The 14,975-nt window shown below is 41.6% G+C and overlaps 1 protein-coding gene across 35 annotated transcripts in view; it reads left to right on the top strand.

Annotated features, from left to right (window-relative positions):
* The window catches only part of OBSCN (obscurin, cytoskeletal calmodulin and titin-interacting RhoGEF), a 328,849-nt gene that overhangs the window by 171,209 nt on the left and 142,665 nt on the right, over positions 1-14,975 (top strand). For 31 of the 35 annotated variants that reach the window (XR_008913488.1, XM_056805136.1, XM_056805153.1 and 28 more), the window contains 5 exons: positions 1,082-1,348; positions 2,286-2,558; positions 3,662-3,931; positions 6,630-6,899; positions 11,083-11,355. Coding sequence is in view for 34 of the 35 variants with exons in the window: in XM_056805136.1 (XP_056661114.1) it covers positions 1,082-1,348; positions 2,286-2,558; positions 3,662-3,931; positions 6,630-6,899; positions 11,083-11,355 (1,353 nt within the window). In the remaining variant the exon portion in view is untranslated. The remainder of the gene's footprint in view (positions 1-1,081; positions 1,349-2,285; positions 2,559-3,661; positions 3,932-6,629; positions 6,900-11,082; positions 11,356-14,975) is intronic. The other 4 variants (XM_056805149.1, XM_056805127.1, XM_056805151.1 and 1 more) reach the window with 2 other exon arrangements.

Genomic DNA, 14,975 nt, shown 5'->3' with positions numbered 1-14,975 from the left:
TGAGGCTTAAGATGGGCTGAGGGAAGGTCTACTCATTCCTAATTTTCTATACATCTGTTTGCATTTTGCCCTTCTCTTTAGTGTGAGCTCTTTGAGGGCAGAAACTGTCTTTTGCTTTGGTACAGGATATTGTGCTTTTTTCTGGGGGGAGATTCAGTATATTTCAACAAGCATTTATTAAGTGTCTGCTGTATGTAAGACCCTTTTTTGGGTGTTGGTGATAACAAGGATGTTATAAGATACAAACCCTGCCTTGCAGTTTATATTCTAATATTAGTGATGATAAGACACTTCCCAAGTAGGTATGACACAAATTAAACTGAAGGGGCAAAGGAAAAATGTAGACATGGCATCCTGGGAAACTGAGGAAGGAAATATCCCTTCTAGTTCAGAGACTAGCACTTAACTCAGTACCTGCCAAATAATAGGCACTTTACAAATGTTTATTAATTGACTAATTGACTGGGTAGACCTAGCATGATTTCCAAGTAAAAGAATCTTAACAGTGCAAATATTTGCAAAAAATTTAGCATCTTCCAAAGAAGTTTTGCATCTTTTTTTTTTTTAACGATCTTTTATCCAGTGTCTGCTAAAGCTAAGAGCTTTACAATTGAACCTCACAATAACCCTGGAATTTAGGTTGGAAAAAGGAACATTAACTCCATTTGACAGTTGATAAAGCTGAGTCACCAGGAAGTTGTGTGATTTACCCAGAAGTGCACAGTATCTGATTAAAATCTGTTCATTATTAGCTATGTGACCTTAGACAAGCCATTCCTTTATTCTGAATTTCCATCTCATCATCTATACAATGAAATTGGCCAAGATGATCTTCAAGGTACCCTTCAGCACTAATATATTATGATTATATGACTCTGAACCCCAGAATCATTTGTAGGAATGTGGGAGGCAGTTGGTCTTCTGGGACTGACATAGAGCCTGACCAGTACTTGCCCCCGGAGCGCTGTGTCGGGGCCAGTCAGATCCTGCCCCCTCCGTGCTCTAACTCCATCTGTGGTCAGTGTGTCTTGTCCTTAGTCTCAACCCTGAGAGTGACTTGGTCTGTCCACTGTATTCCCAGCTGCCCCAGCCCTCTTCAAGCAGAAGCTCCAGCCCCAAGTGGCCCCAGAGGGAGCTGTGGCCATTCTCCAGGCAGAGCTCACCAAGCCTGATGCCCCAGTCTTCTGGACACGGGGGTCTGTCCGGCTTCAACCCAGCGCCAAGTATGAGATGAGGCAGAACGGGGCTGTGGTGGAGCTGGTCATCCGAGACGTGCAACCCTCAGATGCTGGCAGCTATACCTGTGACTCCAAGGACCAGCAGACAACCACCACGCTGAGCATCACAGGTGAGCAGGAAGTGATCTCTGCCACCCCACGGCCCGCCCCCCTTGTGCTCCTCACCTTCTCTGTACCGTCTCCATTTTCCCTTCTCCACGCCGCTGCTTCCTCTACCACCAAGGGAATCCACATCTGGCTTTAATAGACCACGTTGAGCTATTTTCAGAGGCCAAAGAAAGAAGGCTCCCTCTGCTTTTTCTTCCCCTGCCCCAAATTCCAATGGCCAAAAAAATGCACAAAGTCCTAGGATTTAGAACTAGAAGTGATCTCAGAAAATCGCAGCGTCCTAGAATGTCATGATTATAAGACAGCCGAGAGATCTCTTTTTACTGGTGAGGATGGAGAGGGCCAAAAAGGTTAAGTGACTCGTCCGAGGCCACACAGCTATTAAGTGCCAGGATCTTGATTCTAAATCTAGTGGGTCTAACTTCCCAACTGGGTTGGTCATTTTTTCTTGGGTTAGAATAAATTATTGTATACGAAATACAATTCTTTTTTCCTCTAGGATCTTCAAAATCCCATAAGTAATGCAAAATCAATTGGTTGTCCTAATATGGTATTTTAGCTCAATCAGACATTCGGTAGACTCCTGGGATCCAATTGGGAGCCACAGGAGTTAGGAGGACTGGGTGTGAGTCTCCTGTGTGATCCTGGGCAGGTCACTGTGATTAAACCCAAAGGGGTTGAATTATTCTCACCTGTCTAATGAGAGGAGCCAGATTAGACAGGCTGTAAGTGTATCTCCTCCAGCTTGGTCTCTGAGTCCGCCATCCTCCATGCAGAGGAAAGAGGAGACATGGCCATTCCCCATGGAGAGTCCCAGGGCTCGTGGGTCAGACCTCAGCCCTGCCCTTGGGAGCTAGTGCCCAGCTTGGTGGGAGAAGGGCCAGGGGGCTTCCCTTCCAGGCTCAGTGAACTGATATCTTGCTCCCCGTGACCCCCCAGCTCCTGAGGTCAGCATCGTCGAGCCCCTTCAGGACGCCAAGCTGTGTGAGGGCGACGATGCCAAGTTTGTGTGCCGGCTGTCAAGGGCCCCGGGGCAGGAGGTCCAGTGGCGCCTGGGTGGGGTGCCCCTCCAGTCCAATGAGATGAACGAGATCACTGCGGAGCGTGGCACCGTCCACACACTCACCCTCCGGAAGGTGACCGTAGAGGACGCCGGCGTGGTCAGCTTTCACGTGGGAACCAGCAGCTCAGAGGCCCAGCTCTGCGTCACAGGTCAGCCACCTGCCCCCTCTCCCCTGTGTCTGCGGGAAGTCTCAGTTGTGCCCCTCTGACACCCTGGCCCATTAGGCACTAGCTCCTTCTCTTAGAATAGCATCTCCTAGAACAGAGGACCTAGGTTCAAATCCGACCTCTTTTACCTATTGCTCAGGTCAACCCAAACCCCTGGCTAGACCCCAATTTCCTCATGGGGAAAATAAGAGGAGTAGAGTAAAAAAATCTCTTTCTGGGCTCTGAGATCTCCGTCTGGCCTCTAATTACCTGCCTTCCTTCTGAAGGTGTGGAACTTAATGACCCTTACAGTCCCTTCTAGTGCAACATCGATGATCCTATGAGAATGAAATTATGTGTGCAATAGTAACAATTCTGCCGATAAAGATCTTCCTATAAATGTCATAAAAACAACACATTTAAATAGCAATTAAATTACTTTGTGAAGGGATAACACAAATGGTTTTTATCTTCACTTTTAAAGATTCAGAAATTAAGGTTCAAGATGGCTGTCCCTTGTGTAGGATTATGCAAAAATAAAGTCAGAATTAGGGCTGGAACTCAGGTCTTGGGACTTCAAGTCCAGTGTTTTTCCCATCATACCATAAGAAAAATAAAAGAATGGCATGTTTTTAGTGCTTTAAGATTTTATATATATATAATATTAGATTATATAATATATATAATAAGATCAAGATTATATATGCATATATAATCTTATGCATATATAATCTTGATCTTACAACAACCCTGGGTGCTAGCTCCTATAGGTACTATTTTTTTTAGAGGAGGAAACCAAAGCTTAAGTATTTTAGCTGGCTTGCCTGTAGCCACCAAGGGGCGGATGCAGAATTCAAAGCCAGGTCTTTACTGCCCTGGGCTATGTGGTGCTATGGTGTGGGATAAGTGAAAGGATGGATGGATGGATGGGGAAAGCTAGCTAGTGATTTGAGAGCAGAGAGAATTTCCGATCTGTGCCCATGAATTGAAGTGCTCAGAGATATCACGGAAGGGCAGGAGTCAGGACTTGCTCGTCTCAGCCACATCAAAGTTATGTCTTGAATAAATGCAAGTTGAACTGATGCTAAATGGAAATCTGCCCCCAGCGGCTCCTTCTGTACACTTCCAAGAAGAACTCCAAGATGTGACTTCAACAGAGCAAGGCACAGCCGTCCTACGCTGTGAAATTTCCACACCCGGCACCCCTGTGGAATGGAGGAAAGGCGGGCAGGTTCTGAAGGCCGGGGCCAAGTACGAGATCCGCCAGGTGGGCACCCGGGCAGAGCTCATCATCCACACCTTAGAGGCAGAAGACGTTGGAGCTTACACCTGCATCGCTGGAAACAAACAGAGCACAGCCACCGTCTCCATTCAAGGTTAAATGGCGGGGGGTGGGAGTGGAGGGGTGACGGGGCAGAATCCTTGGATGGTTTTTGTGTCCTACTGGCAAATGAACCTATTTAATGCTCCTCTCAGGGATCTGAATCCCCAGAAACATGGCCTGAGGAAATAGCATGGTTATGAGACCCCTTAAATATGTGACAAATGTCACACTTGGGTCTAATCTATGATCTTACCTATTTATTAGCCACAAAGTCATATTTAGTGGGAGAATATGGTTGCCTTCCAAGTTGTTAACCCTAAAGGATACATCATTAATTTAAGGGGAGAAATGTTTTGTGTTTTTTTTCCAGGTAGAGGATGGAGATGAAATAAGTGTATGGATGAGGGAGAATCCATAGACTTAATTTTGTCTAGACTTTCAGTAAGCTATAGACAAAATCCCATGTCAAAGCCTTTTTATAAAACAGTTGAGTAACCACAAGTCTAGGTGGAATGAACTGTCTTGGCAAGGAATTCAGTTCAGCAAAATACCTACTATGTGTGTGATGGTAGGAAAAAGAAAGTAAAAAAAAAGAAAATCCCTGATATCGAGAATCTTAAGATCCTACTGGGGATATATATGTACACACAAACAAATATGATGAATGGAGAGATTAATGGGGCTCTAGTTGAGACACAGATAAAGTACTCTAGTAGGCCCAAATGACTAGAGAGGTGCAAGGAGTGAGATGAATCTGGGGGGGGGAACCCCAACATAGTAGGTAATTAGAACCAATTAGATCTCTGGATTTTTTATTTTAGGGGATTGAAAATAAATGGATTTCTGCTCCATTTGCTTCAATTTCCATTTGGGTGTGTCAGAAGTGTGCTCATTTCTAACTAAAGTTGGCAGATAAAATAAAGACAAAAATTGAAGGCAGCCAACCAATTGGTGCAGTGGATAGAGTTCTATCACTTCAACAGCTCTGTCAATTGAACTACATGCCTACTCAAAAAAAAAATGCTAGAATCAGGAAGGCTTGAATTCAAATATACCTTCAGACACTAGCTTTGTGACCTTGGGCAAGTCTCTCAACCTCTACCTCAGCTTCAGAATGGGAATAATAACAATAGCTACTTACTAGGATTGTTGTGAAGATCAAATCAGATAATTATTAAGTGCTTGGCACATAGAAGGCACTCTAAGAGTCTCAGAATTATCATCTTCATTATTATTGTAGTATCACCCTGTCTCTGTTGAAAAGGCAGGACATTTTCTAAATGCATACACACCCACCCTATATATAATATAGAATATATTTATATTATTTATTCTGTATATTATAGTTATAAATTACATAAAATATATTTATTTATCTATAGGGCATATAACAATATGTAATTATATATTTATATTATATATATTTATTTTATATACTTATTTATATTGCATATATAAAATTCATTAATCCCTAGAGACTGATACCAGCGCAGGGAAAAAGTATGGCAGTAATATATTTTCCACAAGAATTAGCCCAACGGAGTTACCAGTAAGGGGACAGAGGTCTGAGAATCTTCCTTCAAGGGAGTGTGGAGGCTTGTAAGGAGGATTTAGAAGTAGTCTGCAGAGAGTTTGGGTTGCTTGTGTTTCTGCTAATACCAAGCAACGCTTTTGTGTACCCAAAGTATTCAAGTATTGTCTCTGTCCTAGACTAGGAAGTGGAAAGCCTAGAGGCATGGCAACCAGGACAAATAGATGGGAACCCCAAAAGAAGGAAGAGCACTTTAGGGAGAAAGAAGAAGCTAACAGCCATGAAGGGGGCAGACAATTGTTGAGCCATTGTCAGTAGTCTTTCAGTGATGGCAGAGAACAGGAGATGTTTCCTGGGACTGGAAAAGGCAAAATGTCCCAATTTCTTTTACAAATGGAAAGTGGAATTCAGCAGACAGGAAGGGAAATGGTGAGGATTGGCTGTGGATTGTTATGAATCCTTTATGCGCTTCCTGAATTATTTATGGATTTTTGTAAATCCTTTGAAATGATTCTGTATTTTCTATAAAGTGAAGTAAAAGCTGTCCTGTACTCAACATATACAATGGCACCTTGAATACTTGTATAGCATCTTGGGATTTTTAAATTTACTTATGTAGATACCTGGATTAGTCTATTCAGAGATTTTCTCAGAGCAAACTCTGGGGAAGAAGCCAAAGAGATATTAATCTTTGGATGTATTGCCAAGATTGAACCTGGTCTGTGTAAACTAGACTAGGAGACAGTATATTATAGGTTACACGTAAAATGAAGGGATTGAATAAGAAAATTTCTAAAAACATTCTCTACCAATTTGTGATCATATGATTTTATAGAGTAACAAAATCTGTGACACACTGATCAAACCCAATTACAAGAAAATATTTTTAAAATTTAAATTTAAAAATATTTTTCCATGTTTGCATGATTCATTCTCTTCCCTTCCCCCTCCCGCTACAGACAAACAATTCCACTGGGTTGTACAAATGTTATCACTTGATACCCATTTCCATATTATTCATCTTTGCTAGAGAGCAATCTTTTAAAGCCTAAACCCCAAAATCACGTACCCATATATACATGTGATAAGTGATGTCATATGTTCTTCTTTTGCATTTCTACTCCCATAGTTCTTTCTCTCAATGTGGTTAGCATTCTTTCTAAGGGAGATATTTTAAATAAATATTTTTGAAGTGAACTGAACTAGACATTCCCTCCAGCAGCAACACCTATACACTTCCAAGAAGAACTCCAGGATGTCACTTCAACAGAGAAAAGCACAGCTGTCCTGCATTGTAAAATTTCTGCGCCCGGCACCCCTGTGGAATGGAGGAAAGGAGGGCAGGTTCTGAAGGCCAGTGACAAGTACGAGATCCGCCAGGTGGGCACCCAGGCAGAGCTCGTCATCCACACTTTGGAACCAGAGGATGTTGGTGCCTATACCTGCATTGCTGGAGACAAGCAGAGCACAGCTACCGTCTCCATACAAGGTTAGCCTGGGATGGTGAGAGGGACAGGTTGGGGAGGAAAGAAGGGCCGTGTCATGAGTTCAACATTCTTAGACAAATGTTGATATCCAAAGGTCACTGTCCTACAGTGGCCCCAGCAGCATGGTTCTGTTGGGATTATTTTTTTTAACTCTTACTTTCTGGCTTAAAATCAACACTAAGTATCAGTTCTAAGGCAGAAGAGCAGTAAGGGCTAGGCAGTTGGGTTTAAGTGACATGCCGAGGGTCACACAGCTAGAAAGTATCTGAGACCAGATTTGAACCCACCAGGGCCTCCTGTCTCTAAGCTTGGCTCTCTATCTATTGAGCCACCTAGCTGTCCCTCTGTTGAGATTATTTAAGGATATAACAACTGCAATACTTAGAATTAGACTGAAGGTTTCCTTGAGATTTTTCCTCTACTTGAGGCACTAAGAAACATTTTGTGGGAGAATGTGGTTGCCCTCCAAGCTGTCAACTCCAAAGATGCATCATGAACCTTAGCAGAAAGAATTGCTCAGTCTATTAGATCTAGGTTTGAGGTGGAGGGTGCCTATGTAGTTAGTAAATGACCGAGAGGGAAGCTGTGGATTTAATTGTTTAGAGACTTCCCATAAACTATAGACAAGGTTCTTGTTCAAGACCTTTTTTAAAAAATACTTGGTGTGGAGATGTCCTAGGACTGGAAAAGGGAAAATGCCCCAATTTTTATACAAATGGAAGAAGATAGAAATCTCATGATACTTGGCTTCTATTCCTGGCAAAATTCTAGAGCACATCATTAAAGGGATAGTTTGTGAATATGTAGGAAGAAAGGAGGGATCCCTGAAAAATCAAAACAATAAAAGATTTTGATCAAGAGATTTGCTTGATCCATTGGATATCTTTACAGGGAGATAAGCTGTTGTTTGGGACTATGGGAGGTATGGGCAGGAGTCCAAACATCTGGGTTCAAATTCTGCTTCTAACATTTATTATCAATGGGACCTTGAACAAGTCCTTTGTAAGGCTTTGAAAGGAATTCAATTCAGTAAAATTTCTGTTTTCTAAGTGCCTACTGCATGCAAGCCCATTGGAACCTAAAAAAAAAAGAAAATTGACATAATTTCAAGAATTAATATTGTCTACAAGCAGATGGGGGTAAGGAGGGGTAAGGTAAGGGGGGTGGGAATATGACATATTAAAAAAAAAAGCTCATGATACAAAGAATGGTGTGATGGAACCAAAGGTAAGAGCCACACAAAGTATTCCACAAACTCTAAGGAGGGAGAGGTCAATGTAAGCTGGGGGTTTGGGGAAGGAATCAGAGAAGGCTTCATAAAGGAGGAAGAACCTGAGCTGGGCCTTTAAGCAAGAGAAGGATTTCAGCAAATAGAGATTACCTTGAAGGAGTACTTTGTAGATGGTGGCTAAGAGACCACTCTCTTCCCAACAATATTATAAGGTAAGTGGTATATGTATTTTTATCCTCATTTTATAGATGAGAAAACTGAGACTTAGGGAAGAGAAATGCTGTTCCTAGGACCATTTTGCTAGTAAATGTCAGAGCCAGGACTCAAAACAGATTTTCCAACACCTACCATACCATAAGTTATCCGTCTAGAATAGGATTTTTCCTTTGAGATCCACAGACCCCAAAGGGGTCCTTTATGTGTTTCCTGAATTATTTATGGTCTGTGCTGAGCCCTTTAACAATGTTTTACATTTCCTATGGGGTAAAGGAAAGGCTATTCTGAACCTAATATATATATACATATGTATATACTATTACTCTAAAGGATCTAGGAATAATTAAGTTAAAGCAACAAAGATTTATTAAGTGCTTCCAACATGCTAGGCACTATGCTTAGTGATGGGAGACACACAAGCAGAAAGACAGACTGTGCCTGTCCTCAAGGAGCTTATATTTTAATTCAGGAAGATAACACCTAAATGGAAGTTGAAAAGTGGGATGACTTTCAGGTGGTCCAAGAACTTTAAAAAATTATTTTAATAATTATAATTTTGCAATGTAGTTTCTTTCATAACCTTATGTATTTTATTTCTATGCATTTAAAAACACTTTCTGAGAATGAATCCATAGGTTTACCAGATTCCATAGCACAAAAAAAGGTAAAAACTTCTGCTCTAGAGATTAGTCTTAATATCTTTTATAATGTTGAAGAAAGGGCACACATGTTCAAATCACCACTTTCACATGTCACTAAGCTAGTTTGGGTGATGAAAATATAATCTGCAGCCTCAAGTGGCTCAATAAGCAGCAGACTCAACTCAACAACATTAACGCTCTTAGCAATCATTCCATGTGCATTTATTAAGCACCTATTATGTGTGCTGGGTTACATGAAAGGAAATAGAATTGAAATGCCCCATCTTTAGGTATCTTGATGGGAAAATAATGATAATAATCTAAGCTAATGTTTCTAGAATCTTTAATGGTCTTCTTATATTCTACTGGCTACTATTTTTTCTCTCTGGTAGCACAGATTATAAATATTTGACCTTAACATAAATAGTTTTTATGCCAAAATTGATGAAACTCTTTGAGTCTTCAAACCCTGCAGTGCCCTTTATGAGTGTTATCTCATTTGATTCCTACAAAAGAGTTGGTACTAGAGTTATCTCCATTTTAGGGGTGAGAAAACTGGGACCCAGAGAAAGAAAGTAACCTATCCACGGTTCCACAGAAAGTGGCAAAGCCAGGATATAAAACTATAACTCCTGAGTCTTTCCAATCTGCTAGGAAAAAATAAGGGTCAGTGGGGGCGTGTGAAATGTTTTCAAATAGAAGATATCAATAGACTTCTTGGGAATCACTCCAGATAGCAGAATTTCAGCCAGTGGTTGGAATTTACAAAAAGATAGATTTGGGCCCAAAATGAGGAAGCATTTCCAATCATTAGAGCTTAATGTGCTATAATAGAAACAGCTGCCTTGTCAGGAAGTGAGCCCTCAGCATGGGAATATCTCTCATTTTTATCATGCTTTAAACACTTTCTTCACCTTAAAAAAAAAGTCCTGCAGAGTGTTTTCATCATCCTTTTATACATAATAATAACAATAATAATAGCATTAGAGCACCTACTATGTGCCAGGCACTGTGCTTAGTACTTGAAAGATCAGAGGTGAAGTTACCTGCCTACAATTTCACAGTAAATACTTAAGGCCAGATTGAACCCCAGCCCCCCAAATTTAAGTCTAATATTCTTCCCATGGTGCTCTGTTGTTGCAGAAGGCATTTTTGTACTGGGTGCTGGTGGGGATGGAGGAGGAAGGGTAACTAGATGGCTCGTAAGGTTCTTTCAGCTTGGAGAGCTCTTGAATTCCACACGTCTACTTCATGGTTTGTTTGCTGTGACCTTCTAATTCCAGGGTACCATTCCCCACCCCCCAACTTCCTCTCCCCATCCCCTTGCAGTGAGGTGTGTGTGTGTATCTGTGTGATGGTAGGCAAGGGCAGCTTAAAACTGACCCAAGCAAAATAAATTTAGATGGCAAAATGGGTGCCCAAATGATTCTTTCTACAGTGTGTCTCAAAGGCAAATGTGAGTGTTTTGGGGACATTCCCCATTCGGGGTAACCTAGTAGGTTTTTGTTGAATAAATGAATGAATGTATCCATGGATTATTTCATTAATTCAGTAGGCATTTCTTGGAGCCACTAGACAGCACAATGGATAGTGCCAGACCTAGATTCAAGAGGACCTGGGTTCAAATTTGGCCTCAGACCCTTTCTAGTTGTGTGGCTGTGAGCAAGTCCCTTAATTGCCTACCCCTTACCACTCTTCTGTCTTAGAACTGATATTAAGAAGAAGGTAAGGATTTTTTAAAAAAGGCATTTATTAAGGGTCTCGTCCTGGCATAACATTGATAGGCCCTTGCAGACACAAAAACCAAAAATAAAATAATCATTGTCTTTAAGGAATTATCAGGCTACTAAAAAAAAATGTATATTCTACTGATTACTATTCTCCATGTTAACATAGATAAAGAATATTGGACCACACATGTAGTCTTTATGCAAATATTGAGGAACCCCTTCAGTACAGCCCATGTCAAATCTCGGATGACTATCATCCTATTTTTCCATTCATTCATTCATTCAGCCAGAATGTCTTGAGAGCCTGCCATATGAAAGGCCAGGCCTCAGCCCACACGCTCCCCTTTGTTCTCACTTTGTCACACAGAGGAGGAATTTCAGCTAGTGCGCGGTTTACAGAATGTCGACGTCTTTGTGGGCGAGGCAGCTGCCTTCTCCTGTGAGCTGTCTGCCAGGGGGATCGGCGGGGCCCGCTGGTGGCTGGATGGGACCCTGCTCCAGGACGGGCCCTTCAGTTCCATCTCGGTGCACGACGGGACAGTCCACACCTTGACGCTCAGGGACCTGGGGCCCCAGGACTCAGGGACCATCACCTTCCGTGCAGGGTCTCTCGTGTCCTCAGCTAAATTATTAATCAAAGGTACTTGGGCTTTGGCCTCCTGCCAGCATCCCCCCACCTGGCCCTCTATGCTGGTGCTTCTGCGTCAGGGTTCGCCTTTGTCCCTACACATCCGCATAAACCTCTTTGGGGTTGTGTCCTCTGTCTTGGGAAGAAGACCTGGATGGAACTCTACTTTAGAAATCTAGCGGGATAATCATAATTCTTTGTATTTATAGAGTGCACAAAGCACTGATTTGTATTGGATATTTCATTCGATCCTTGTAACGGCTCTGGGAGGGAGATGCTATTACTGTCCCCATTTGACAGACGAGGAAACTTGGCCTGAGAGAAGCTGCGTCACTTGCTCAGTTTCAAGCTACCTAGTCTGTGTCTGAGTTTGTAATCATGCGAGGCAGGATTTAACTTCAGGGCTTCCTGACACCAAATCCATTATTTTACTGCCTGGTTGCTTTCCTCCTCATTATTTCCCCCTTTTCCCAGGGGTCCTGAAGCAGAAGAGAAAAGGCTCCTGGTTTGATTTGGTGTTAAAAAGCCCTGGAGTTAGAAGACCCAGGTTCAAATCCCAACTCTATCAACTTGACTTTGGGCATGTCCCTTAAGTTCCTCAGGCCCTGTTTCTTCATCTGTAAAACGAGACTGGATTAGATGGCTTTCTCAGTCTATGTGTGTACCTCTTCCAGTGAAGGAGGGAGGGAGACTGAGAAGAAGGAAGTGTCACCCTTAACATAAGGATTCTTGGGGGCAGCTGGCTCAGTGGATGGAGAGCCAGGCCTGGAGACAAGAGATCCTGGGTTCAAATCTGGCCTCAGACACCTCCTAGCTGTGTGACCCTAGGCAAGTCACTTAAACCCTATTGCCTGGCCCTTACTACTCTTCTGCCTTAGAACCAATATGCAGGATTGCCACAAACCTTCAATATACAGTATTGATTCTAAGGCAGAAGGTAAGGTTTTTGTTTTTTTTTTAATTTTTTTTAAGATAAGGATCCTTGCTCTCCTAACTAGAAAGAGCTGGTGATGTTCTTCCATTTACTCTGAAGTTTTCAAAATGCTTTCCTCATCACACTCCTGTATCGTTGGTAGAGCCTCTTTTATCTCCCATTTTATAGGTGAGGAAAAAGGCAAAGCGACTTATCCAAGGTCATATACCTAGTAAACGACAGAACCCACACTCATGTCTGTGTTTTCTCACTATAAATCCAGTGACCTAAATGTGGAAATTTATACATTTTTAAATGTATAAAAGCCATATTTAAGTGTTTGAAGAGATCCTAGTTTTACTAGTATGGATACTCTCTTCTTTGGCATGGATTACAACCCACCCCCACCCTGCCCTAGTAGTCCAGCTTCATTATTTTCTGAGGCAAAAACAAAAGAGCCTGCAAGCAAGCACACACACACAAATAATCCATCCTTCAGTGGCCATCTTTCTGGTGATAAACCCCTCAATTTTGACATGGTGGTCTTCAGCCAGGGCTTGTGTGCCACCTGCCTTGCCCTGGAGAAGCCAGAACCCTCTGTACCCCTTCATGAGAAAGAAAGAGAAGATATTAGCAAAGATCTTAGCAGTAACTCCCTAATACATCCAACGTGGACCATACCATGATAAGAGCATAAGGAGTACAAAGGGCTGGTTGGTTTCAACATGTGGTGTCATGTTGGTTATGTCCTCTAGGGGGAACTGCAGAGCTTCTATCTCATGCTCTATTTTGAGTCAGTTTCATCTAAGGCGTGGCCCTCCCTGATCTGCCTGACTTCATTTGCTGCAACAGCCCATAGAAAGGCTTTTCTTTAACTACAATAGTGGCCTTCCCAGGCATCCCACAGACAAAGCCCTACTCCTGGGACAGAAACACAATTCTGAAAGGGACAAGGTTAGTCTGAACTGAACGTGTATGAAGATGGGAGCCAGATGCCCGACACAACAGACATAAAGGGCCCTGGGAAGGGTAGTGCTGCATGAGTTTCCATAGAGGAGCCCACCAACCTCCACACACAGGAAATGGCCTTTTATCGTGAGATCACTCATTTTGGAGATAGAAGGGACTGTTGCAGTCTCCTAATGCCAGAGGGTCAGGGTTGGAAGGGACTCTGATTCCATTTCTAATATCATTTTCACTCTATCCTACTACTTATGAAATCTAAACTTTGATTCTTCTTGTTTCTACACACTTAGACAAAGGTAGCTTGGCTAGGACTTTCCTTAAAAAAAAAAAAGAAAAAGAAAAAGTATCTAGAACTGAACATAATAAGTATAAGCATCTCTGGGAGATATTTGTGGGTACAATTCCAGATCAGTGGAATAAAGGGATTGTCACTATAAAGTGAGTCACATGAATTTTGAGATTTCCCAGTGCATGTAAAAGTGATGCTATACTGTAGTCTACTAACTATGCAATTGTATTATATCTAAAAAATACATATCTGACTCAGTTAAAAATATTTTATTGCTAAAAAATGCTTGCCATCATCCAAGCCTTCAGCCAGTTGTAATCTTTTTGCTGGTGGAGTGTCTTACCTCAATGTATCTGATGACTGATCCAAGGTGATGATTGCTGAATGCTGAGGTGGCTCTGGCAATTTCTTAAAATAAGACAGCAATGAAATTTGCCACATCCATTGTCTCTTCCTTTCATTTGAACACTTAGGATTTTTAGCCCAATTTCAATATTTTTATGTCTTAGAATAGGGGACCCAAAGAGAGGGAAAGATGGCAAACAGCCATTTGGTGGAGCAGTCAGAACACATACAATGTTTACTGATTAATTCACTATCTTATTCCAGCCCACAGCAATTACAGTAAAACACCTCAGGATCACTCACTGATCACAGCTCACCATAAAAGACATAAAAGACTTAAAGAAAAAATTTGAAATATTGCAAGAATTACCAAAATGTGACTCCAAGGCACAATGTAAGCCCATGCTGTTGGAAAAATGACACCAATAGATTTGATTGATGCAGAACTGCCACAAACTTTCAATTTGTAAAAAAAAAAAAAAACCCACAATATCTGCAAAGTTCAATGAAGCAAAGCAAAATAAATAAGGTATGCTTGTATGCCAGATGTTGTTTGACCAGACAGAATAGAGCAAAACTATCACCTCCCACATTCTGACTATTCTGCTTTTTTTTTTTTAAACCCTTACCTTCCATCTTGGAATCAATACTGTATATTGGCACCAAGGCAGAAGAGTAGTAAGTGCTAAGCAATGGGGAGTCAAGTGACTTGCCCAGGGTCACACAGCTAGGAATTATCTGAAGCCAGATTTGAACCTAGGACCTCCTGTCTTTTCTGCTTTTCTTAATGTCATCTGAAATAGCATTAACTTTTGGGCCTGTCATGTCACACTTGATTAAAAGTGAGCTTATGGTCCACTAAAATCTCTAGATCCTTTTCACAGCAATTATTTTCTAAATATGTCTTCATTCTCCTATATATGTAAAGTTGATTTTTTAAAGTTCCAAGTCTAAATTTTGTATTTTTCCCCTGTTCAGTTTCATTTTATTAAAAATGGCCTACCATTGTGGTCTTTCAATAATATTTGGGGGGCTTATTATTCTGTTAATTACTATATTAGCTACCTTTCTCAGCTTTATGGCTGCTATAAATTTATCTTTCTACCGGAAAGTTGACAA

The sequence above is a fragment of the Monodelphis domestica genome, chromosome 7, assembly GCF_027887165.1.
Source record: "Monodelphis domestica isolate mMonDom1 chromosome 7, mMonDom1.pri, whole genome shotgun sequence".
In the NCBI taxonomy this organism is placed as follows: domain Eukaryota; kingdom Metazoa; phylum Chordata; class Mammalia; order Didelphimorphia; family Didelphidae; genus Monodelphis; species Monodelphis domestica.
The sequence above is the reverse complement of the archived record's forward strand: the minus strand, read 5'-3'. Positions and strand labels throughout refer to the sequence as shown.